This window comes from Quercus lobata, chromosome 6 (genome assembly GCF_001633185.2).
Source record: "Quercus lobata isolate SW786 chromosome 6, ValleyOak3.0 Primary Assembly, whole genome shotgun sequence".
Classification (NCBI taxonomy): Eukaryota; Viridiplantae; Streptophyta; class Magnoliopsida; order Fagales; family Fagaceae; genus Quercus; species Quercus lobata.
The window spans coordinates 46,046,056-46,063,761 of NC_044909.1; the positions used below are offsets into that span (position 1 = coordinate 46,046,056).

The following is a 17,706-nucleotide window of genomic DNA, read 5'->3' on the forward strand; positions in this document are numbered from 1 at the left end:
CTAAGATAACCTCTATGACATTAATGAATTAACAATAAAGTACTATTAAGATCTTGGTCAACCCTGAATTAAATAGAATATAAGAAATTAATCATAATCATACTCATACTCATAATTGGAATGGAATAAGCCTAATTATCGTATTCTTAAATTCATACACACATAATACAAAAGTATAGTGTAAGTGAAGATGCATTTTCACAGTATCTTTAATATATAAACACTTAGATTAAAAAATTACAATATCTAAAGGTATATTTTTTACAAACCATCTATATAAAAAATTACAAACTAAGAAAATAATTTCCAATTAAATTAGGGGGCCAGAAAGCTTACTACAATTGCGATACAAAGTGAAGGAATGTAGGAATTATAGAGTGATACTTGCAAGAAAAGAAAGAAAGAACAAAAAAAAAAAAAAAAAACACACACACACACACACACACACACACACACAATCGGATAATCATAAATATCTTCTAAAAAAATATAATCCTAAATAAAAACAAAAGAACAATAATAAAATTAATATATAGTGACTATTACTGTTTTTTATGCTAAATATTAAATATAACTTACAATGCTTGTAGTTCATAATAAAATTGAAAGAAACTCAAATAAAGGATTTATGAAGCAAATTTTTAATAATAATAATAATAATAGTTTTAGCAAAAATAATCATACACACAATAATTAGTATTAACTGTAATTGTGCGCGCCGGAAATGAGACTATTGGGCTTAGCCTCACTTGGGCTCACAACTTATTTATAAGGTGGCCTTTAGGATTTCCTACTTTGGGTCGTTCTCGGCACAGAGACTCAAAATAATATCCTCTCTCCCTTCCTGAATAACTGTTTTTTCTCTTTTTTCTGAACCCCCTTTTCTTCCCCAACTTCTCCTATTTATAGCTCTAAGTTAGTGGGGAGATCATGATTACTGTCATTGTTAGTGCAATTGAAGGTCCAATATTATCTTTTGTAAGTGGATGTTTAGATGAGAGTGGAATGCAGCGATTATGGCTTTGGAACTTGGTTCCAACTCAGGTTAATATGCTCGGTAGTGATGTTTCCTGAATTGCCGAGCATCCTATGGTACGTCCGGACAAGACTTCCTTATTTGTTCAGGAAATTTATGCCGAGCATCGGTTAGGGGTCAAGGCTAAAAACTTGTAGTTTGTGAAGGTAGTTTCAAGCAGAATTTAAAGTAATGGGGCCGTGCCATTAGGCCTGAACCCAGGGCCTAATTGGGTCTTGGGACCTTAGTGCCGTACATTAGCCCCCCTTGATTCATACCCGACTGCCGGGAAGAATCAAGGAACTGACCAAGCCTTTTAGTTTCGAAAGCCCTACGGCCAGGGACTCATGCGGTTATGGCTTCCCATTAATGCTCTTCTCAAAAGACGCGCTATTCCGGGGTGCCAGGTTCAGTTGTCATAATTGCCTAACGGTTCGTGAACCGAAGCGGTGCGCGTGTCAATTATCTTTGGCATTCGTAGGGTCTTTCGTGAATTGTGCCCATTTATTGTTGATTAAACGTTCCCATGCCCTCTTCTACTCCTATAAATAGTTCTCTTTAGAACATTCTTTCACTTTTTCACCTTTGATTTCTTGAGCATACTCTCTGCCGATCACTCCTTTGAGCGCTTACTCACCAGCCCAGAGTTCCTTTCTCCCTTAGAACCCAAAGTAAGTTCTCTTCCTTTTCTTATTCCTTCAACTTCTTTCTACGAGTTCCCTCTTATAGTATTAAATTTCAAAAATGGGTTTCTCTTATCTCCTGGAGGCCCCGGCGGCTTTGGCCATCTTTAGGCAAAAGTTTGATGTCCCCAGTGACGTGGAAGTGGCTTATTGCTATGAGAGCGAAATCGCTCTCCACCGAGGGCGTGGTACAACTTTTTTTTCCTTTAATGGAAATTCTAGAGGGTGGGGTCAGGTTCCCCATGGATCCTCTTTTGATTAACACACTTAGGTACTACAGGCTGTGTCCCGACCAGCTTCCTCCCAACTTTTACCGGGTAGTTAGCTGCGTTAGTAGGTTGAATCACACCTTTGATTTACAGTTAGATCACCATGACATTAACCACATGTATAGTCTCTATGGGAACAAAACTTCCAACTATTACTTAAAAACTAGGGATAATCGGGTACGGCTGATATCATGCCTACCTGATTCGAATAGGAACTCAGCCGGGGAGTTTGTCCAGGTGCGCGGCAACTGGTTTGTCGGGGAGGTCCCTTGCCCTCTTTCACGGCATGAAGTGGGTTCGTATCAATCTCTGACTTAACCATTTCCCCCCCCCCTTTTATTTTCTTTTTACTGAAGTAGTTTTTCATTACTGGCTGTTGATATAGCGTTTCGTTCTTTTGCAGACGACAAAGTGTTCATTCCGGACATTAGAACAGTCCACGTCAGAAACTTAAATTTTATCCTCCGTTCCGAGATATTCGTGCACTGGGACAGACAGCTCCGAGCCTCGCACTTGATCCTCGGAGTAGAACTTGTTTATTCCACCTGGCAGTCCTTTAAACAGGCGCTGTTAGTTGACAGTTCACTTTTGTCATACATAGACGTTCGGTTCGCGAATTTTCTGCCGTCAAAGCTTACGATCGGCGAGGCGAGAGGGTTCGGAAAGTGTTACACCTGCTCGGCCAAGCTAGCGCATTTGCGAGACAAGTCTGCGAAGCACATGTCTCGACATCTTCGAGAGTTAGCTCACAAGGCTATTCAAGAAGAAGCCCTTGTTCAAGAGCCCGCTCAGCCCGAGAACCCCGTTGAACCCGAGGCCCCTGTTCGGAAGCCAAGCATCTTGCGTTTGAAGCAACCAACTTGTCGGCCATTGATACCCTTCTCGGCGAAGACATGGTGACCAGGAAGGTCATGACTATCGATCGTTTCGTGCCCGGTGCGCGGCAGGCCACTCAGCCCCCACCCTCTCAGAGTCAAAGCCAGGTGCCTCCTCCTCCACCCCTTCCTCAAGCTGGACGAGCCCGGAAAAGGCAGAGGGTTACCAATCAATCGCCCACGGGTCCGGGAGACGTAGCCACTCAGACTCCTCCCCAACCAACAGGAGGTATCGTTATTTACGAGCCGCAAACCCAGGTCGGGCCGGGTGTTGCATCCTTCTCCCAAGCCGCGCTAGCGTGGAAGCCTAAGTTTTTGCTGGACGGCAAGCCTCTGCCCTCAACTGCCTGTGTGCGGATATGAGAAAAAGGTGAGGGGGGGTCACATTGCTCAAACCCTGGCCACGGGTCTTCTTCTTCCCGATGACGTACATGCTTTTGAGGACGGGTTGGAGGCGTCCGTGGGGCGCCGGTTAGAGTGGCATACTATCGTGGTAACTCTTTATTTGTCTATTACTTACCATTCCTTTCTTTTTATTTCCATACTAATTTCTGTGTTTGTCAGGCTACTCAATTGGCTCATATCCTAGTTGGTCGTGCAAAGGATCTTGCCGAGGAGGTTGATCGTGAGAGGGGGGCATGGGAGTTAATTGCCAAAACGGCGAAGGAAAAACTGAAGGCAGCTGATTCTGCCGAGAAGAAGGCTGCTGCTGTGGAGAAGGATAGAGCGTTGGCGGAGAAGAGGTGCGCAGAGCTCTTGGCTAAGCAGAACGAAACAGACGTCAAGCTAGCTGAAGAAATTAGCCTAAACACATCCCAAGCCGAGGAACTCACCAACCTGAGGGCGGCTTTGGAGGCCTGTGAGCAAAAATGGTATAATGAAGGGTTTGCTGATGCCGAGAAATCTGTGGAACCGATGGTGGACCAAGCTCGAAGGCTGGGTGGTTTGCCACCCTGCAAGCTTTGGGTGTTCCCGAGGATTCCCCCCTGAGAAACCCCGGCCAAATTCCCTTTCCGAGCCGCGTTACTGCCGTGCAGGATCCCCCAATGCCCGTTGAGGAGGAAGGAACAACAAGCATAAGGGAGCTGGTGGAACAGATCGATGCTCATGTAGAGCCAGATGAAATGGAAGCCACCAGCACCCCGAATGCACAAGACCTGCTCGGTGAGGACCTGCATTTTCCCGTGACCGACCAGCAGCAGCCTGAAGCAATAGATCCGACTAGACCCTCCACCTGACTAAGTTACTTGCCGTTCAGCTCTTTTTATGCTTTTACTTCTTTTTACTACATTTTTTCTCTCTTTTTTTTTTAAAAAAAAAAATTGGTAAATTTGCCTTACGTCAATGGGTTGTGGTGACTGAACAATTTCCTTATTTCGTGGGGATGACCCGTAAACGATTGCCGAGTTTTGGCGATGAAACATTACTTCTGCTTTCAATTATGCTTTTAACTTTTTGAATGACTTTCTATTCATTGTGTGTTTGTTTGAATTATGTTTGTGAGCGCTTCACTTTGACCCTCGATGCTGTCTTTCTTTATCTATTTTTGTCGTTATTTATTCTGTCGCATGTTTGGCCGGGAGCTGCCTGCACGGTGGGTTAAATCGTGCCCCAATATATCGCGTTCATACAACGTGTGTTAGTTTTCCTGACTGTAAATGGCATGATGCCTCAAAACCTGGTGCACAATTCTCCCCTGCTCGGCGATTTTTGATGATTCGAGAATGAAATTGCAGACGTTAGTATTTGTAAGGGTGTTAAGGTTTCCACCTGCTCGGCGATTTTGATCGAACCGAGAATGAAGCTTCTGTCCTTAGAGTTTTTTTTTTTTTTTGGTAACAATAAGGTTTCCACCTGCTCGACGATTTTGATCAAACCGAGAATGAGGCTTCTGTCCTTAGAGTTTTTTTTTTTTTTTTTTTTTTTTTTTGTACAAAATATGCAATTTACTTAAAGTGCAATGACGGAATCGAAAACAGCTTAGACAAGTAACTTCATCATTAACTTGATTTTAGCGAAGTACAAGATTTTGACTTACATTCCAGTGTATGGATGGTCACAGATAAAACTTCTTTAGGTTGTGGACATTCCATGGCTGGGGGAGTGGCCTCTCGTCAAGGTCTTCTAGGTAGTAAGCCCCCGCACCTGCAATGGCGATAACTCTGTACGGTCCCTCCCATGTTTGAGCAAGCTTCCCTGCAGCTACGTCCCGCATGTTTCCCACGACCCTCCTCAACACCAAGTCCCCGGCGCTAAATTCCCTACCCTTTATATCTCGGTTGTATCTTTGGGCAAGTCTCTGTTGATACTCCGCGAGCCGTATGGCTGCTGCCTCCCGGCATTCTTCTAACCAGTCCAAGCACTCCATCATTAAATCGGCGTTTTGGACGAGGTCAAATCCTGCGACCCGTGCACTACACAGGCTCACTTCGGTCGGTATCACGGCCTCTACCCCATATGTCAAGGAGAAAGGGGTCTCACCCGTGGATCTTCTGGGAGTTGTACATTAAGCCCACAAAACGTTAGGTAGCTCTTCAACCCACCTCCCCTTTGCCCCATCCAACCTTCTCTTCAACCCATTCAAAATCGTCTTGTTCACTGCCTCAGCTTGGCCGTTGCTTTAAGGGTATGCCGGAGTAGAATACTTGTTCTTAATGCCGAGATCGCTGCAGAAGGCCCGGAAACCTTTGCTATCAAAATGTAGCCCATTGTCTGATATCAGTGAGTCCGGCACCCCAAACCTTTTGACTATGTTTTTCCATACAAACTTTTTCACGTCGATATCCCGGATATTGGCCAAGGCCTCGGCTTCCGCCCACTTTGTGAAATAATCAACTGCCACCAATACGAACCAGTGGTTACCTGTTGCTCGGGGAAAAGGGCCGAGGATGTCCAGCCCCCATTTTGCAAACGGCCATAGACTGCTGACGGGGTTTAGACAACTTGCTGGCTGGTGGATCAGAGGGGCGTGTTTTTGGCACTGTTCACACCTCCAAACATATTCCACGGCATCCTTCTGCATCTGTGGCCACCAAAACCCCTGGGTCATCGCCCTGTGTGCTAAAGACCGCCCCCTAACATGGCCACCACACACTCCGTCATGCAGCTCGGTCAGAAGTTCATTTACTTTCTCGGGATGTAGGCATAAAAGGTATGGGTCTGTGAAAGACCTTCGGTACAATTTGCGATCTGCCGACAGCCAATACCGAGGAGCCACTCGACAAATCTTTTTAGCCTCTTTTTCATCGTCCGGAACTTTATCCTCGGCTAGGAAATCTATGATCGGGTTCATCCAGCACGGATTGGCTACTGATACCACGGCCACCTCAACCCCGGCCGGGTTACAATCATCTTTCATATCGATACTTGGCTCCCTTATAAGTTCTATTTTGACGAGCCGAGGAATCTCCTCGGTAGTAGACGAGGCCAACGTGGCCAGCGAGTTGGCGTGTTTGTTTTGTGCCTGACCTACCTAGGCCACCTTCATTGTCCCAAACTTGCTAATGATTTACTTAGCTGTGCTCATATAAGCTTTCATCCAAGAATCCTGAGCTTCAAAGCTTCCTAAAATTTGATAAACACCTAGCCGAGAGTCTGAATAAATCTCCACATTCTTCACGCCCAGATGCAATACGGCCCTCAATCCGGCTAGAAAGGCCTCATATTCGGCTTCGTTGTTTGAGGCTTTGAATCCTAATATGAAGGAATGTTCTAGTTGTATGCCCTCCGGGGTGGTTATGACAATACCGACTCCGGCCCCCATAGCATTCAAAGCGCTGTCTACAAACACCTTCCACGGACAACTTTCTGCATTACAGATTATCTTCCCGTCGTTCATAGGGGTAAATTCTACATTGAAATCAGTAAGAACCTGTCCCTTCACCGAGCTTCGCGGCCGGTACCTTATGTCGAATGAACCCAACCGAGTTCCCCACTTGGCTATTCGGCCCGTGAAGTTTAATCTTTTTAACAATGACTGCAGGGGATACTCGGTAAGGACGAACATAGTATGAGCCTGAAAGTAATGTGGCAGCTTCCTCGTGGTGTGCACCAGTGCCAACACTAACTTCTCCAGGGGCAGATATCTCGTCTCGGCATCTACTAAGGTTTTGCTTATGTAATACACCGGCTGCTGCACTCCTCGATCTCTTAGCAACACAACACTCACGGCGTGGTTGGACATCGAGAGGTACATAAACAAATCCTCTCTAGACTCTGAGGCCGTTAACATGGGCGCTTGTGCCAAGTATTCCTTCAAATCTCGAAAGGCCTTGTCACATTCCTCATCCCACTGAAACCCCTTCCACTTCTTCAGAATTTGATAAAATGGTCTGCAACGATCAGCAAATTTGGAGATGAATCGATTTAGGGCGGCTAACATCCCGGTTAGCACTTGTACTTCCTTGGGATTGCTCGGCGGTTTGAGACGATTCACGGCCTCTATCTGGTCGGTATTGGCCTCTATCCCCCGAGTAGAAATCAGATATCCCAAGAACTTACCAGCCCCCACACCGAAAGTACACTTCTCGGCGTTCAGGCGCAACTTATGCTGCCGAAGTATCTCGAATACTCCCCGGAGATCTTCCGTATGTTGCGATTCCTGTCTGCTCTTTACCACCATATCGTCAATGTATACTTCTACCGTGCACCCAATTTTCTCTTAGAACATCCTCGTCATCATCTGCTGGTAAGTGGCTTTGGCGTTCTTCAACCTAAATGGCATGACTTCATAGTGATAGTTTGCACCCGGGGAGATAAATGTTGTCTTTTCTCGGTCCTCGGGCGCCAAGGCGATCTAGTGATACCCCTGGAAAGCATCCAAGAAGCTCATCCTCAAGTGCCCATAGGTGGCATCTACTAATTGATCAATCTTGGGCATTGGGAACGGATCTTTAGGACATGCTCGATTTAAGTCTGTGAAATCCACACAAACTCTCCATTTACCATTCTTTTTCTTTACTACCACCGTATTTGCTAACCATTTCGGGAAGAATATTTCTCTTATCACTCCTGCCTCCTTCAGCCTCTGGATTTCCAAGTTTACCGCGTCAACATGCTCCTTCGATGCTCTTCTCGGTTTTTGCTTTTTCGGGGGGAATGATGGGTCCACATTAAGCTTATGGACAATGAACTCGAGATCTACGTCGGGCACTTCATATGGACTCCAAGCAAAAACATCCACATTCTGCAAAAGGAATAACAACATCTCTACCTTCTCTCGATCATTCATGCTCGTGCCTATCTGGAAATACCTGTCAGTGTCTAGAAAGATTCTAACCTTCAAAACCTCATCGGCACCATTCGCCCCTGTTTCTCCTCGGGGCTTCTGTAATTGCTATAAAGTTTCTCTTTCGGTGGTTTCTGCTTGTCCAACCTGTTCGCCCTTCCACCTGATCGCGGCGACAAGACACTGCCTAGCCACTCGTTGGTTCCCTCATACCACGGCCACTCCATACTCGGTGGTAAATTTAACTTTCACGTGTAAGGTGGACAGAACAGCCTTCATTGCGTGTATCCATGGCCTTCCCAAGATTGCAGTGTACGGCGAGAATGATCGGACTACTATGAAAGTCACCATTACTTCCCTGCCTTCCATGTCCACCGAGAGAGAAATTTGACCTTCGGGGATCACGACTCTTCCGTCAAACAAGACCAGCAGCGTATCATATTTCATCAAGTCCTGGCTTTTCAATTCGAGCCCTTCGAACAAATCTGGGTACATTACATCAGCTCCGCTTCCCTGGTCTATCATCACTCTTTTCACCAAGAACTCGTTTATCCGAGCTGTTACTACCAACGCATCATCATGAGGTTGGATCATCCCCTCCAAGTCTTCCTCGTCAAAAGAGATTGTCAGCCGACCAACTTTCATCCTTTTCTCGGGTGATTCTCCCTTCGCGCAAGCCACTATCAAACTCCCTTAGCTATGGCCGCATCTCTCGGGGCAGCTTGGATGACTTCGATCACTCCCAGCAGTGGTGGGAGGGGATTCCTTTTCTGCTGAACACCCTGGCCGGCATCTCGATTTACGGAATCCACTACGAACTCTTTCAGATACCCTGCCTTTACTAGTTGCCCGAGATGATCTTTTAATACCCAACACTGCTCGGTGGTGTGCCCTTTATCCCTATGGTATGTGCAGTACAAGTTTTGATTCCTCCGAGATGGGTCACCTCCCATCTTGTTCGGCCACCTGAAGAACGATTCGTTCTTAATCCGATCTAGAATTTTGTGTACTGGCTCTTTAAACGCCACATTAACTCCTTCAATTTGCGCTTCTGATTCCTGCATCCTAAAATCTTTTTTGGTCTTGCCGGAATAATGCCCTGCCGAAATCTGCCGAGTAATGGGGCCTTCCCCTTATTTTGCAGCCAATCATCTTCCAGACGCTTATACTCCTCAATGCGCCTCATAAGTTGCCTCATATCCTCGGGAGGTCTTTTCGTCAGCGACTCTCGTAGTTCAGAATCCTCAAGGAGCCCCATCCTGAAGGTGTTTGCCGCTATCTTCTCATTTCCCCCACCGATCTCGATGTATAGTTCCCAGTACCGACTGGCGTAACTCCAAAGGGTTTCACCAACACTCATCTTTATGGAAAGTAGTGCATCCACCGGTTGCGGCACTCGGCTGCATGTCACGAATCTACTGCCGAACTCTTGGATCAACTCGGCGAAGCTGCGAATGGAACCTTTTCGTAACCCATTGAACCATCTCAGGGCCGTGGAGCCGAGACTAGAGGGGAATACCTTACACATCAGCGCATCATTGTGTGCATGCAAGGACATCATGTGGATATAATGACTGACATGCTCCACAAGGTCTGTTTTCCCATCATAGGAATTGAATGGTGGTCGTGTAAATCGACTCGGCATAGGGGCCTGTTCAATTTCATTGGAGAATGGTAACCGAGCAGCCCTTCGTAAGGCCCAGCTCATGGCATCCATGGCAGCATTGTAGGTTCGCCTTTCCTCTGGTGAATCCGAGCCTCAATCGTCGTATCCGCACAAACGTGAACGGTTCCGGTGATGACGTGTCTCTTGGGAGTGTGAGTGGTTCCTCCGCCGGCATGATTCTCGGGAGAGTGACCGGTCCTGGAATCATTGCGGACTAGATTGGCTAGAGCTCTCTTCGCCTCGATTTCCCATGCTATCATCTCTCCTTTGTCGGTGGTTTCGATCCCTTTCCTGGCGTCGACCCCTTGCTTCCAACTCTAGATCCATTACCAGTCTGCGCAATTGCTCCAGCTCTCGGTCCCTATCATCACGCTGCCCGTGCCCTGAGATCCCCGACATCATTCGATGAATCTGGTCCGATCCCTCTCCCAGGCCAGATTCTTCTTCTCCTCGCAGACGTTCCCTATCCTCACACCCTTTCTGTCTTCTTTCCCGCCATGTGGAACCACGAGAAGATCCTATTGAACCACTCTGAGCGCGCCCTCCCAAATGCCCCTCAGACATTTCCCTCATTTGAGTCTTAGTCGAACCACAGCTTTGTAGATGAGCCCCGGCGGTGGGCGCCAATTGTGCGCGCCGGAAATGAGACTATTAGGCTTAGCCTCACTTGGGCTCACAACTTATTTATAAGGTGGGTTTTAGGATTTCCTACTTTGGGTCGTTCTCGGCACAGAGACTCAAAGTAATATCCTCTCTCCCTTCCTAAATAACTGTTTTTTTCTCTTTTTTCTAAACCCCCTTTTCTTCCCCAACTTCTCCTATTTATAACTCTAAGTTAGTGGGGAGATCATGATTACTGTCATTGTTAGTGCAATTGAAGGTCCAATATTATCTGTTGTAAGTGGATGTTTAGGCGAGAGTGGAATGCAACGATTATGACTTTGGAACTTGGTTCCAACTCAGGTTAATATGCTCGGTAGTGATGTTTCCTGAACTGTCAAGCATCCTATGGTACGTCCGGACAAGACTTCCTTATTTGTTCAGGAAATTTATGCCGAGCATCGGTTAGGGGTCGAGGCTCAAAACTCGTAGTTTGTGAAGGTAGTTTCAAGCAAAATTTAAAGTAATGGGACCGTGCCATTGGGCCTGAACCCAGGGCCCAATTAGGTTTTGGGACCTCGGTGCCGTACAGTAATATAACCATATATAATATTTACAATATATTAGTGGATAATATTTATAAAGCATATAATTAATTTTCATTTCCCAACCTATAACCACCCTAAAAGGTAAAGATTCAAGAAACTTAATAAATTTTTATACCAACTAAACTTTAAAGAAAAAGAAACACAAATGTATGATTTATTGTACTAAATAATAATAATAATAATAATAATACACATACATCTCTTTATTATAAACCAACAAACATATTGTGCAGTATATTTTTTCCAAGTAATAGATGTAATAATTGATAATAACAAAGTAAAATTGATTATAAAAAGATCACAATAATACAATTTATTACAATTTTTGTGGTCATATACTAATAATAACAATAAATAATATTAAATAATTTCAAAATTAACAAAACATATACATAAATTTAATTAGAGAGTTGAGATGCTTACCACAATTGTGATACCAACCGAAAGAGTGAGAATTATAGAGTGATACTTGCCAAAACACACACACACACACACACAATCAGATAATAATAAATAAACAAAAAATAACAACAATACTGAAAATGCTTTTAGTCCTAACCATAAAAAATTCATTAATTTAAAATTTGAATAACAACAACAACAATAATCATAATCATAATCTTAGGCATACAAATAATATTAACTACAACAATACATAATATTTTACAATGTATTAGCTTCTAATATTTACAAAGCATATATTTATACAATAATAATAAATTTGTTAATTTCTAGAGCTATAAGTTAATAAGCAAAGTAAAAAAACTTACAATCCTTAGTTGTGCACACTAAAGCAAAGCAGAAGAGTAACTAAACAATCGGAGGATGTAACTTTGTGAGAAGATGCAATCCTTTAGTGAGGGAACTTGCCTTTTATTACGAAGAGGAGAAATGAAAAGACAAAAAAGAATCCTTGACATAGAATTTGGGCGTGATATCAGTAGGTTAGGTTTTATTGGGAATGATCAATGAATATTTTCCAAGTACTTTGGGGAATAAAAATCAGAGAAACAAGTGAGATGATTGGCTGATTGACTCCTCCAATTTTCAATGCCACAAAAAATTTTTTCCTCTTATTTCGGCAATTCCATTGCCACAAATCAATTGCTACAATTTTTTTTCTCTCTATTTCGGCAATGCCATTGCCACAAATCAATTGTCACAAGTTTTTTTTTTCCCCCACCATTTCCGCAATGCCATTGCCATAATTTTTTTGGTTGCCACAATTTGTTTTCCTCCCATTTTCGGCAACTTGGTTGCCATAATTCATATTTTCTCTCTCCTCCCTTCCCTACAATTTCGGCAACTTGGTTGTCACAATTAGTTTCCCTTTGGGCACTCCACCTAGCACTAGCACTTCAGGCACTTCACACTCACTTGGGTAGTAGCTTTGGGTAGCAAGAATTTCAATAATCTCATTGCTAAAATTCAGTTTTTTCTCCCTCCACCATCACATCACTTATCTTCCCTCTCTCATACTTTTTCTTGCAATTTCGGCAACGGTGTTGCTGAAATTCACTCTCTTTTCTCATTTTTCCAAATAACTTTAAATAATACCTTTATCACCAATAAACTCAATTTTTTGCAACATTAAGCCAAAACACTTACTTTTACTAGTGACAAATACCTAACACCAGCTTGGTGGTGTAGTGAGTATTGACCAATCAAGAGGCGGTTCGCAAAGATTAAATTCTGCAGGACCAAAATTTGGGGCAGTGTTTGTATTATCATTGTGCACAAATCTGCGTTAGCATAATAATGAATTGGGCTTTACCCAAGACAACAAGATCAACAATATGACACTTTGAACTATAGGCTTGTTCTACGAGTAGGAGATTTTAAAATGATACAATGAGCAATTTGAAGTTACACTGTATTGGTAATGAAGATGGCCTGACGATTTAAAAACGTACAACTCTTACAAGTGCATTGTGCATTATGACAACCAACAATAGCAAGGACATCCACAAGGAGAATTATAGCATCCAGTAGATAAAATTCATAACACAAAAAGCAGGTTCTTATTACTTGATAACTAGTGATGTTTTCCCTGTACAGTGGCTATTGAGCAGGAAACTATACTTGCTCAAAGTTCACTCGAGTAGAGACACTCATCCACAAGTTGACGAAGGTTGGGATTCTCCAACGCAGCAGCAACTCTTTCCTTATCATTTAACTGCTTATTAACTACCAAAAGGAAAAATTACACAATATCTGAATTAGTTTGGTGTGAATTAAAATTGGAATAACGCAAGAGATCATAAGAATACTCATGCTTGAATATTGATTCTAGAGAACTAGAAATACTCAATGAGAATATTGCTCCATAGACAACATTAATCTCCTATATACACCTTATTTATTAATGAAGATTAGCATATGTCATTGATGTGTCTGACCAATGACATCTTCAGGCATAATAAATAGTCTAAAAAGAAACAAGTATTTATAAGAATCTACAAATTTCTCTCTTCTTTAAGAGTCTTCCAATTGTCAGTTTTCCGAAAAGATAGTATGAAATCCCAACTCTAAAAAATTATTGGTTCAATGATGCCCTAGCATGGTAAATTAGTGACACATTCGCATTCCTGCATGGGTGCCACATGATGGCCAAGATTGGATTGCTAAATTCTAGCGTCCCATCCTCTTAGAAAATTTGGTCTAAATATGTAGTTTGTAGGCCATTGTGTAATCTTCATATTTAGAATAGGAGAGAAAAAAAATTCTACAGTTGAATGAAAATTTGTTTGACTTCACCTGATTCTTCATTTGCATGAGATCCGGGAGATACTTTGATGTCAACCTGAAAATATGTATCAAGAAACATATGGATGATAAAATGGTTAGACAAATATCAAATAATGATAGTGCAATGCAGAAATGAAGAGTCTATGCGATTATGTTATTTATATTATCATCACAAACTATTCTCTCAAAATTTCCTATTGCTAAAGATACATGCAGATAATCCCCCAGCAATTTCTATTATTTCTTTGTCTACTATTTGGGGAAGGGTTATACTGCAATGCTGAAGTGTGGACATACGATAAAACTTCAAACAAGGTAATCAACATTTTGTCCACAAATAGGATAAGCTGAAAGTTAGAGAATAAATTAAGGTGGACAAAAACATACTCACATATACAGAGTCAGACAGACTTGCATTCAAACAAGGTCTACAGATTCCAGGTAATATCCCAATATATTTTATGATATACACATTTATGGTAATATATTCAAACATTATCAAGAGTGAGGTGATGTGTGAGGGTGTGTGAAATGCTGAAATGTCGATTATGAGAGGATCTAGATGCACATTTGAGGAGTCTAGATTTAGATGGGATCCCTATGGATCTAGATCTCGGGTGTGGACTCTTATGTCAATAGCAAAAGCAACAATGAAGGTTGATGAAGAAAAATTTTGTGACTTTTGTACCATGTTAAAACAAAAAGGAGAAAAATAAAATAATATTAGATACTTTGGGAACACGAACACGATACTCCATCCTCCCATATGAATGGTAAATCCTACCATAAATTTAATTAATAGGACACACTATTATGTAGGAGGAGGGAGTCTCACACTACCATGTCGTTGTATCCTTTGAGTATTGAATAATTATTCCAATGGCTACACATTTATGATACTATTAACTATCCTATTTCTTTTTTTTCTTTTTTTCTTTTAACAAATACTAGGAAACCACCTACTTCTTTTGAAACTTAAGGACAGGTATGAGAGAGTTTCCACTTTAGAGTTGCAATCAATTTGCTCATGCTAATGAGGATAAATATTTCAAAAAAGCGCATTTAATTACTTTCCCTCACACTATCATTTTGTAAAGTACTTCTCTAAGAACTTTGAAGTAGGCGACTCAATTTTGATCATGTATATTAGCACCATGAATCAATCCACTAAAATATTAGCTTCTAGGTATAATGTGAAAAGGACAAAGTTTGGCTCCAAACATTTTTTGGAGCTATTTTTTCCAACTCATTACGTGGCAAATTATAAAACTATCCATGTGTATTATTTAAACAAGTCACATAACTATCAGAATAGTCAAGCACTCATCAAAAGAGTCATGCGACTAAAATTACAGATGAATGGACTCTTCAATTGCAGCATAACTAGGTTCAAGCCCGTTTGGAGCCAAACTTTTTCCATCTGAAAATGGGTTTACCAACAAGTTTGCCAGTCGGTGTTTAAAATATGACATTGGTAAAACAGTACTCAAAAAAAAAAAAAAAAAAAAAACCCAACAAAAGCAACAGAGAAATTGAGTTTGAATGAAGAATTTAATTCAGAAACTGACCTTATAATGAGGAGGAAAACAATGCTTTAATTTCACTCTCAGGCACAGACCAATTACCGTTGCCATACTGCAGTGCTGGATGGTTGGCGTGAAAGTTATCCTATTAAGAAAATATATGAAATTTTAGTACTGCAAAATGAAAAATATAATATATTAATATTCCTAATAAACATTAAAAAAATAATAATAATAATAATAAAAATTGAATAGTGGATCATGATTCATGCATCTGAATACTAAACGACAAGTTAGTCAATTTCAATTGTACTGAAACTGGTTAAGAAGCTAAAGAAATGAAATCGGAGGTGATGGATTAGAACTACTCACAGAATACGACCGAGCTTTTCATCAACGGTGATTGATTCCTCAGAAAGAACACTGAGCTGTTCCAAAGAGTAAGGATGCTCCGGATCTCTTATATCCCTCACGAAATTTACCAATACGAGTCAAAGATACCAATTTCTTTTATGATATATAAAAATAATAATCAGCACCAAAATACTAAACTGATCTCAAAATACGAAGTGTAAATAGCTTAGTTTAGCTGAGGTATAGAACGAAAGGCACCTAGATAGAAGATTATAGTATGGTATTATTGAAAACAAGAAAAAATAAAAAAAGAAGAAGAAGGATATCATAGATTTCTAGAGGATCAACGGCGTCGTCGCCGTGAGGATCTTCGGTGCGAGCGACTCTTTCTTTCTTAGCGTGAACCACGGGGTTCGCATTGATCAGACCCAGCGTCATCTTTTCTCTCTCTCTTTCTCTCACTGTCTGTCAAATGATTTCGCCTAAACACTGATTAGTTCACGGAGCAGCTGGGGAATAGGTGAGTTCGCAAATGGTAATTATCTATGGGAATGTTAACAAGCATTGCAACTTGCAAGAAAGCGAGTTATTGTGGGCCAGTTAGTAAAAAAGAATAAAAATTTGATGTAAATTACCGAAAATGACTTGAAAATATTATTGAAGACTTGAAGTGATAAAAAAAAATTTGGAATTAATAATAAATTATACATGGTAAATTGTTATTAATTGTTACGAAAAGACAAAAAAATTACTTGTAAGGGTAGTAGGCATAAGCACTGGAGTTTAAATTCACACGAATACACATAAATTAAGTTAAATTGAAATTTTTATCTTATATAAAAATAATAATAATAATAATAATAATCCCTTGATCAGCATCAGCATGCCACGTATATATATCTTTTTCGAGATTGCCACAGACAACACTCCATGTGTCGCTTGTTTACCAGTGCGGTGCGGGCCATTTTTCGGTGATTACTAAAATCTGTTTCTATGGGCTACACATTTGCATTTTGTTTTTTCCTATACACTTGCACATGTTTGATGGTACATGAAAAAAAAAGAAAAAAAAAAAGAGAGAGAGAAGAAAATATTTCTCTTTGGTGTGTTTGAATATAAAAAAGGAAAGAAAAAAATGAGAAAATTATGGGGGGGCATATTAGTAATTTTATTGATATAAATGTCAAAATTCCTATGACATCTCTCTCCCTTTCCCTCACTTTCCGCCAATTTTGTAGGCCCACGAAAATATTTTCACTCCAATTTTGCTTCTTTTCCCTTCTATCATGCAATGACATGCAACCAAACAAAAGAAAAGAAATTCATTCCCTTCATATTTTTTGCCTTCCCTCTCATTCTTTCTAATCCAAACTTATCCTTAGAATTTAGAACTATCGCACAGTGAACACGGTTGAAGTTTACTAGCATTACCTCATCTTCTTTGTAAAAATAAGATATTTGGCACATTTGGTGTTGGAATTTCATACACAAAAAATTTATGAGTGTTTTAGCATGATAATAAAAACAATCATTGTGGAATTCTTTGTAAAATAAGAGATTTGGTGCATTCGGTGTTCGAATTCCATTTACACAAAAAATTGATGAGTGTTTTTAGCTTAATGATAAAAACAATCATCATAAAGTGGGTGCTATAAATTAAAATTTTATCAAATCTATAAAAAAAAAAAATATGGTCTCAAATATCCTATAATGATTGAATTACAAAGAAAAATACTAACTTATAGTATTATTAATAATTTAAAATTTTTGTATTTTATATTAATTGAATGCTTCATTTTAGATTTTGAGATTTAATTTGAATTAGTTAGTTTAATTTTTTGGTTTTTGAAAATTAATTTTGATGAAATTGGAATACCATACCAAATTTTAAATTGTAATCATTTATTGAATAATCAAATTAAATCACTTATGTGAAATTTGTGGTAAGCCTTAACTCCTTTTTAAGTTTGAGCTAACAAGCACGAAAATTTTTAGAATCGAAAATGCTCGAGTTCACCGGATGAAAATTGCACATAAAATTGTGCGTTCTTCACAGTTTGCATCTCAAATTCCCTTCACAAAGAGAGTGAGAGAGAGAAGTCATCATGTGATAGGTCCTTCAAATATTCTCATCATAG

General features: G+C 40.8%; 3 protein-coding genes across 3 annotated transcripts; all 3 read right to left on the minus strand.

Annotated features, from left to right (window-relative positions):
* Window positions 1-8,276: 8,276 nt before the first annotated feature.
* On the minus strand, window positions 8,277-8,714 carry LOC115950362. Its single transcript, XM_031067567.1, has one exon. The coding sequence runs from the start codon at window positions 8,712-8,714 to the stop codon at window positions 8,277-8,279; it is 438 nt and encodes a 145-aa protein (XP_030923427.1).
* A 349-nt stretch (window positions 8,715-9,063) lies between these two features.
* LOC115950363 lies at window positions 9,064-9,786 on the minus strand. Its single transcript, XM_031067569.1, has 2 exons — window positions 9,649-9,786; window positions 9,064-9,588 (listed from the first exon to the last, which is right to left on the minus strand). Exons 1-2 carry the CDS (start codon window positions 9,784-9,786, stop codon window positions 9,064-9,066), a joined length of 663 nt encoding a protein of 220 aa, XP_030923429.1.
* A 2,954-nt stretch (window positions 9,787-12,740) lies between these two features.
* On the minus strand, window positions 12,741-16,103 carry LOC115993779 (protein AE7-like 1). The gene is made up of 5 exons (XM_031117750.1): window positions 15,895-16,103; window positions 15,587-15,692; window positions 15,260-15,359; window positions 13,701-13,746; window positions 12,741-13,130 (listed from the first exon to the last, which is right to left on the minus strand). Exons 1-5 carry the CDS (start codon window positions 16,004-16,006, stop codon window positions 13,030-13,032), a joined length of 465 nt encoding a protein of 154 aa, XP_030973610.1. The 5' UTR covers window positions 16,007-16,103; the 3' UTR covers window positions 12,741-13,029.
* Between the last annotated feature and the right edge of the window lie 1,603 nt (window positions 16,104-17,706).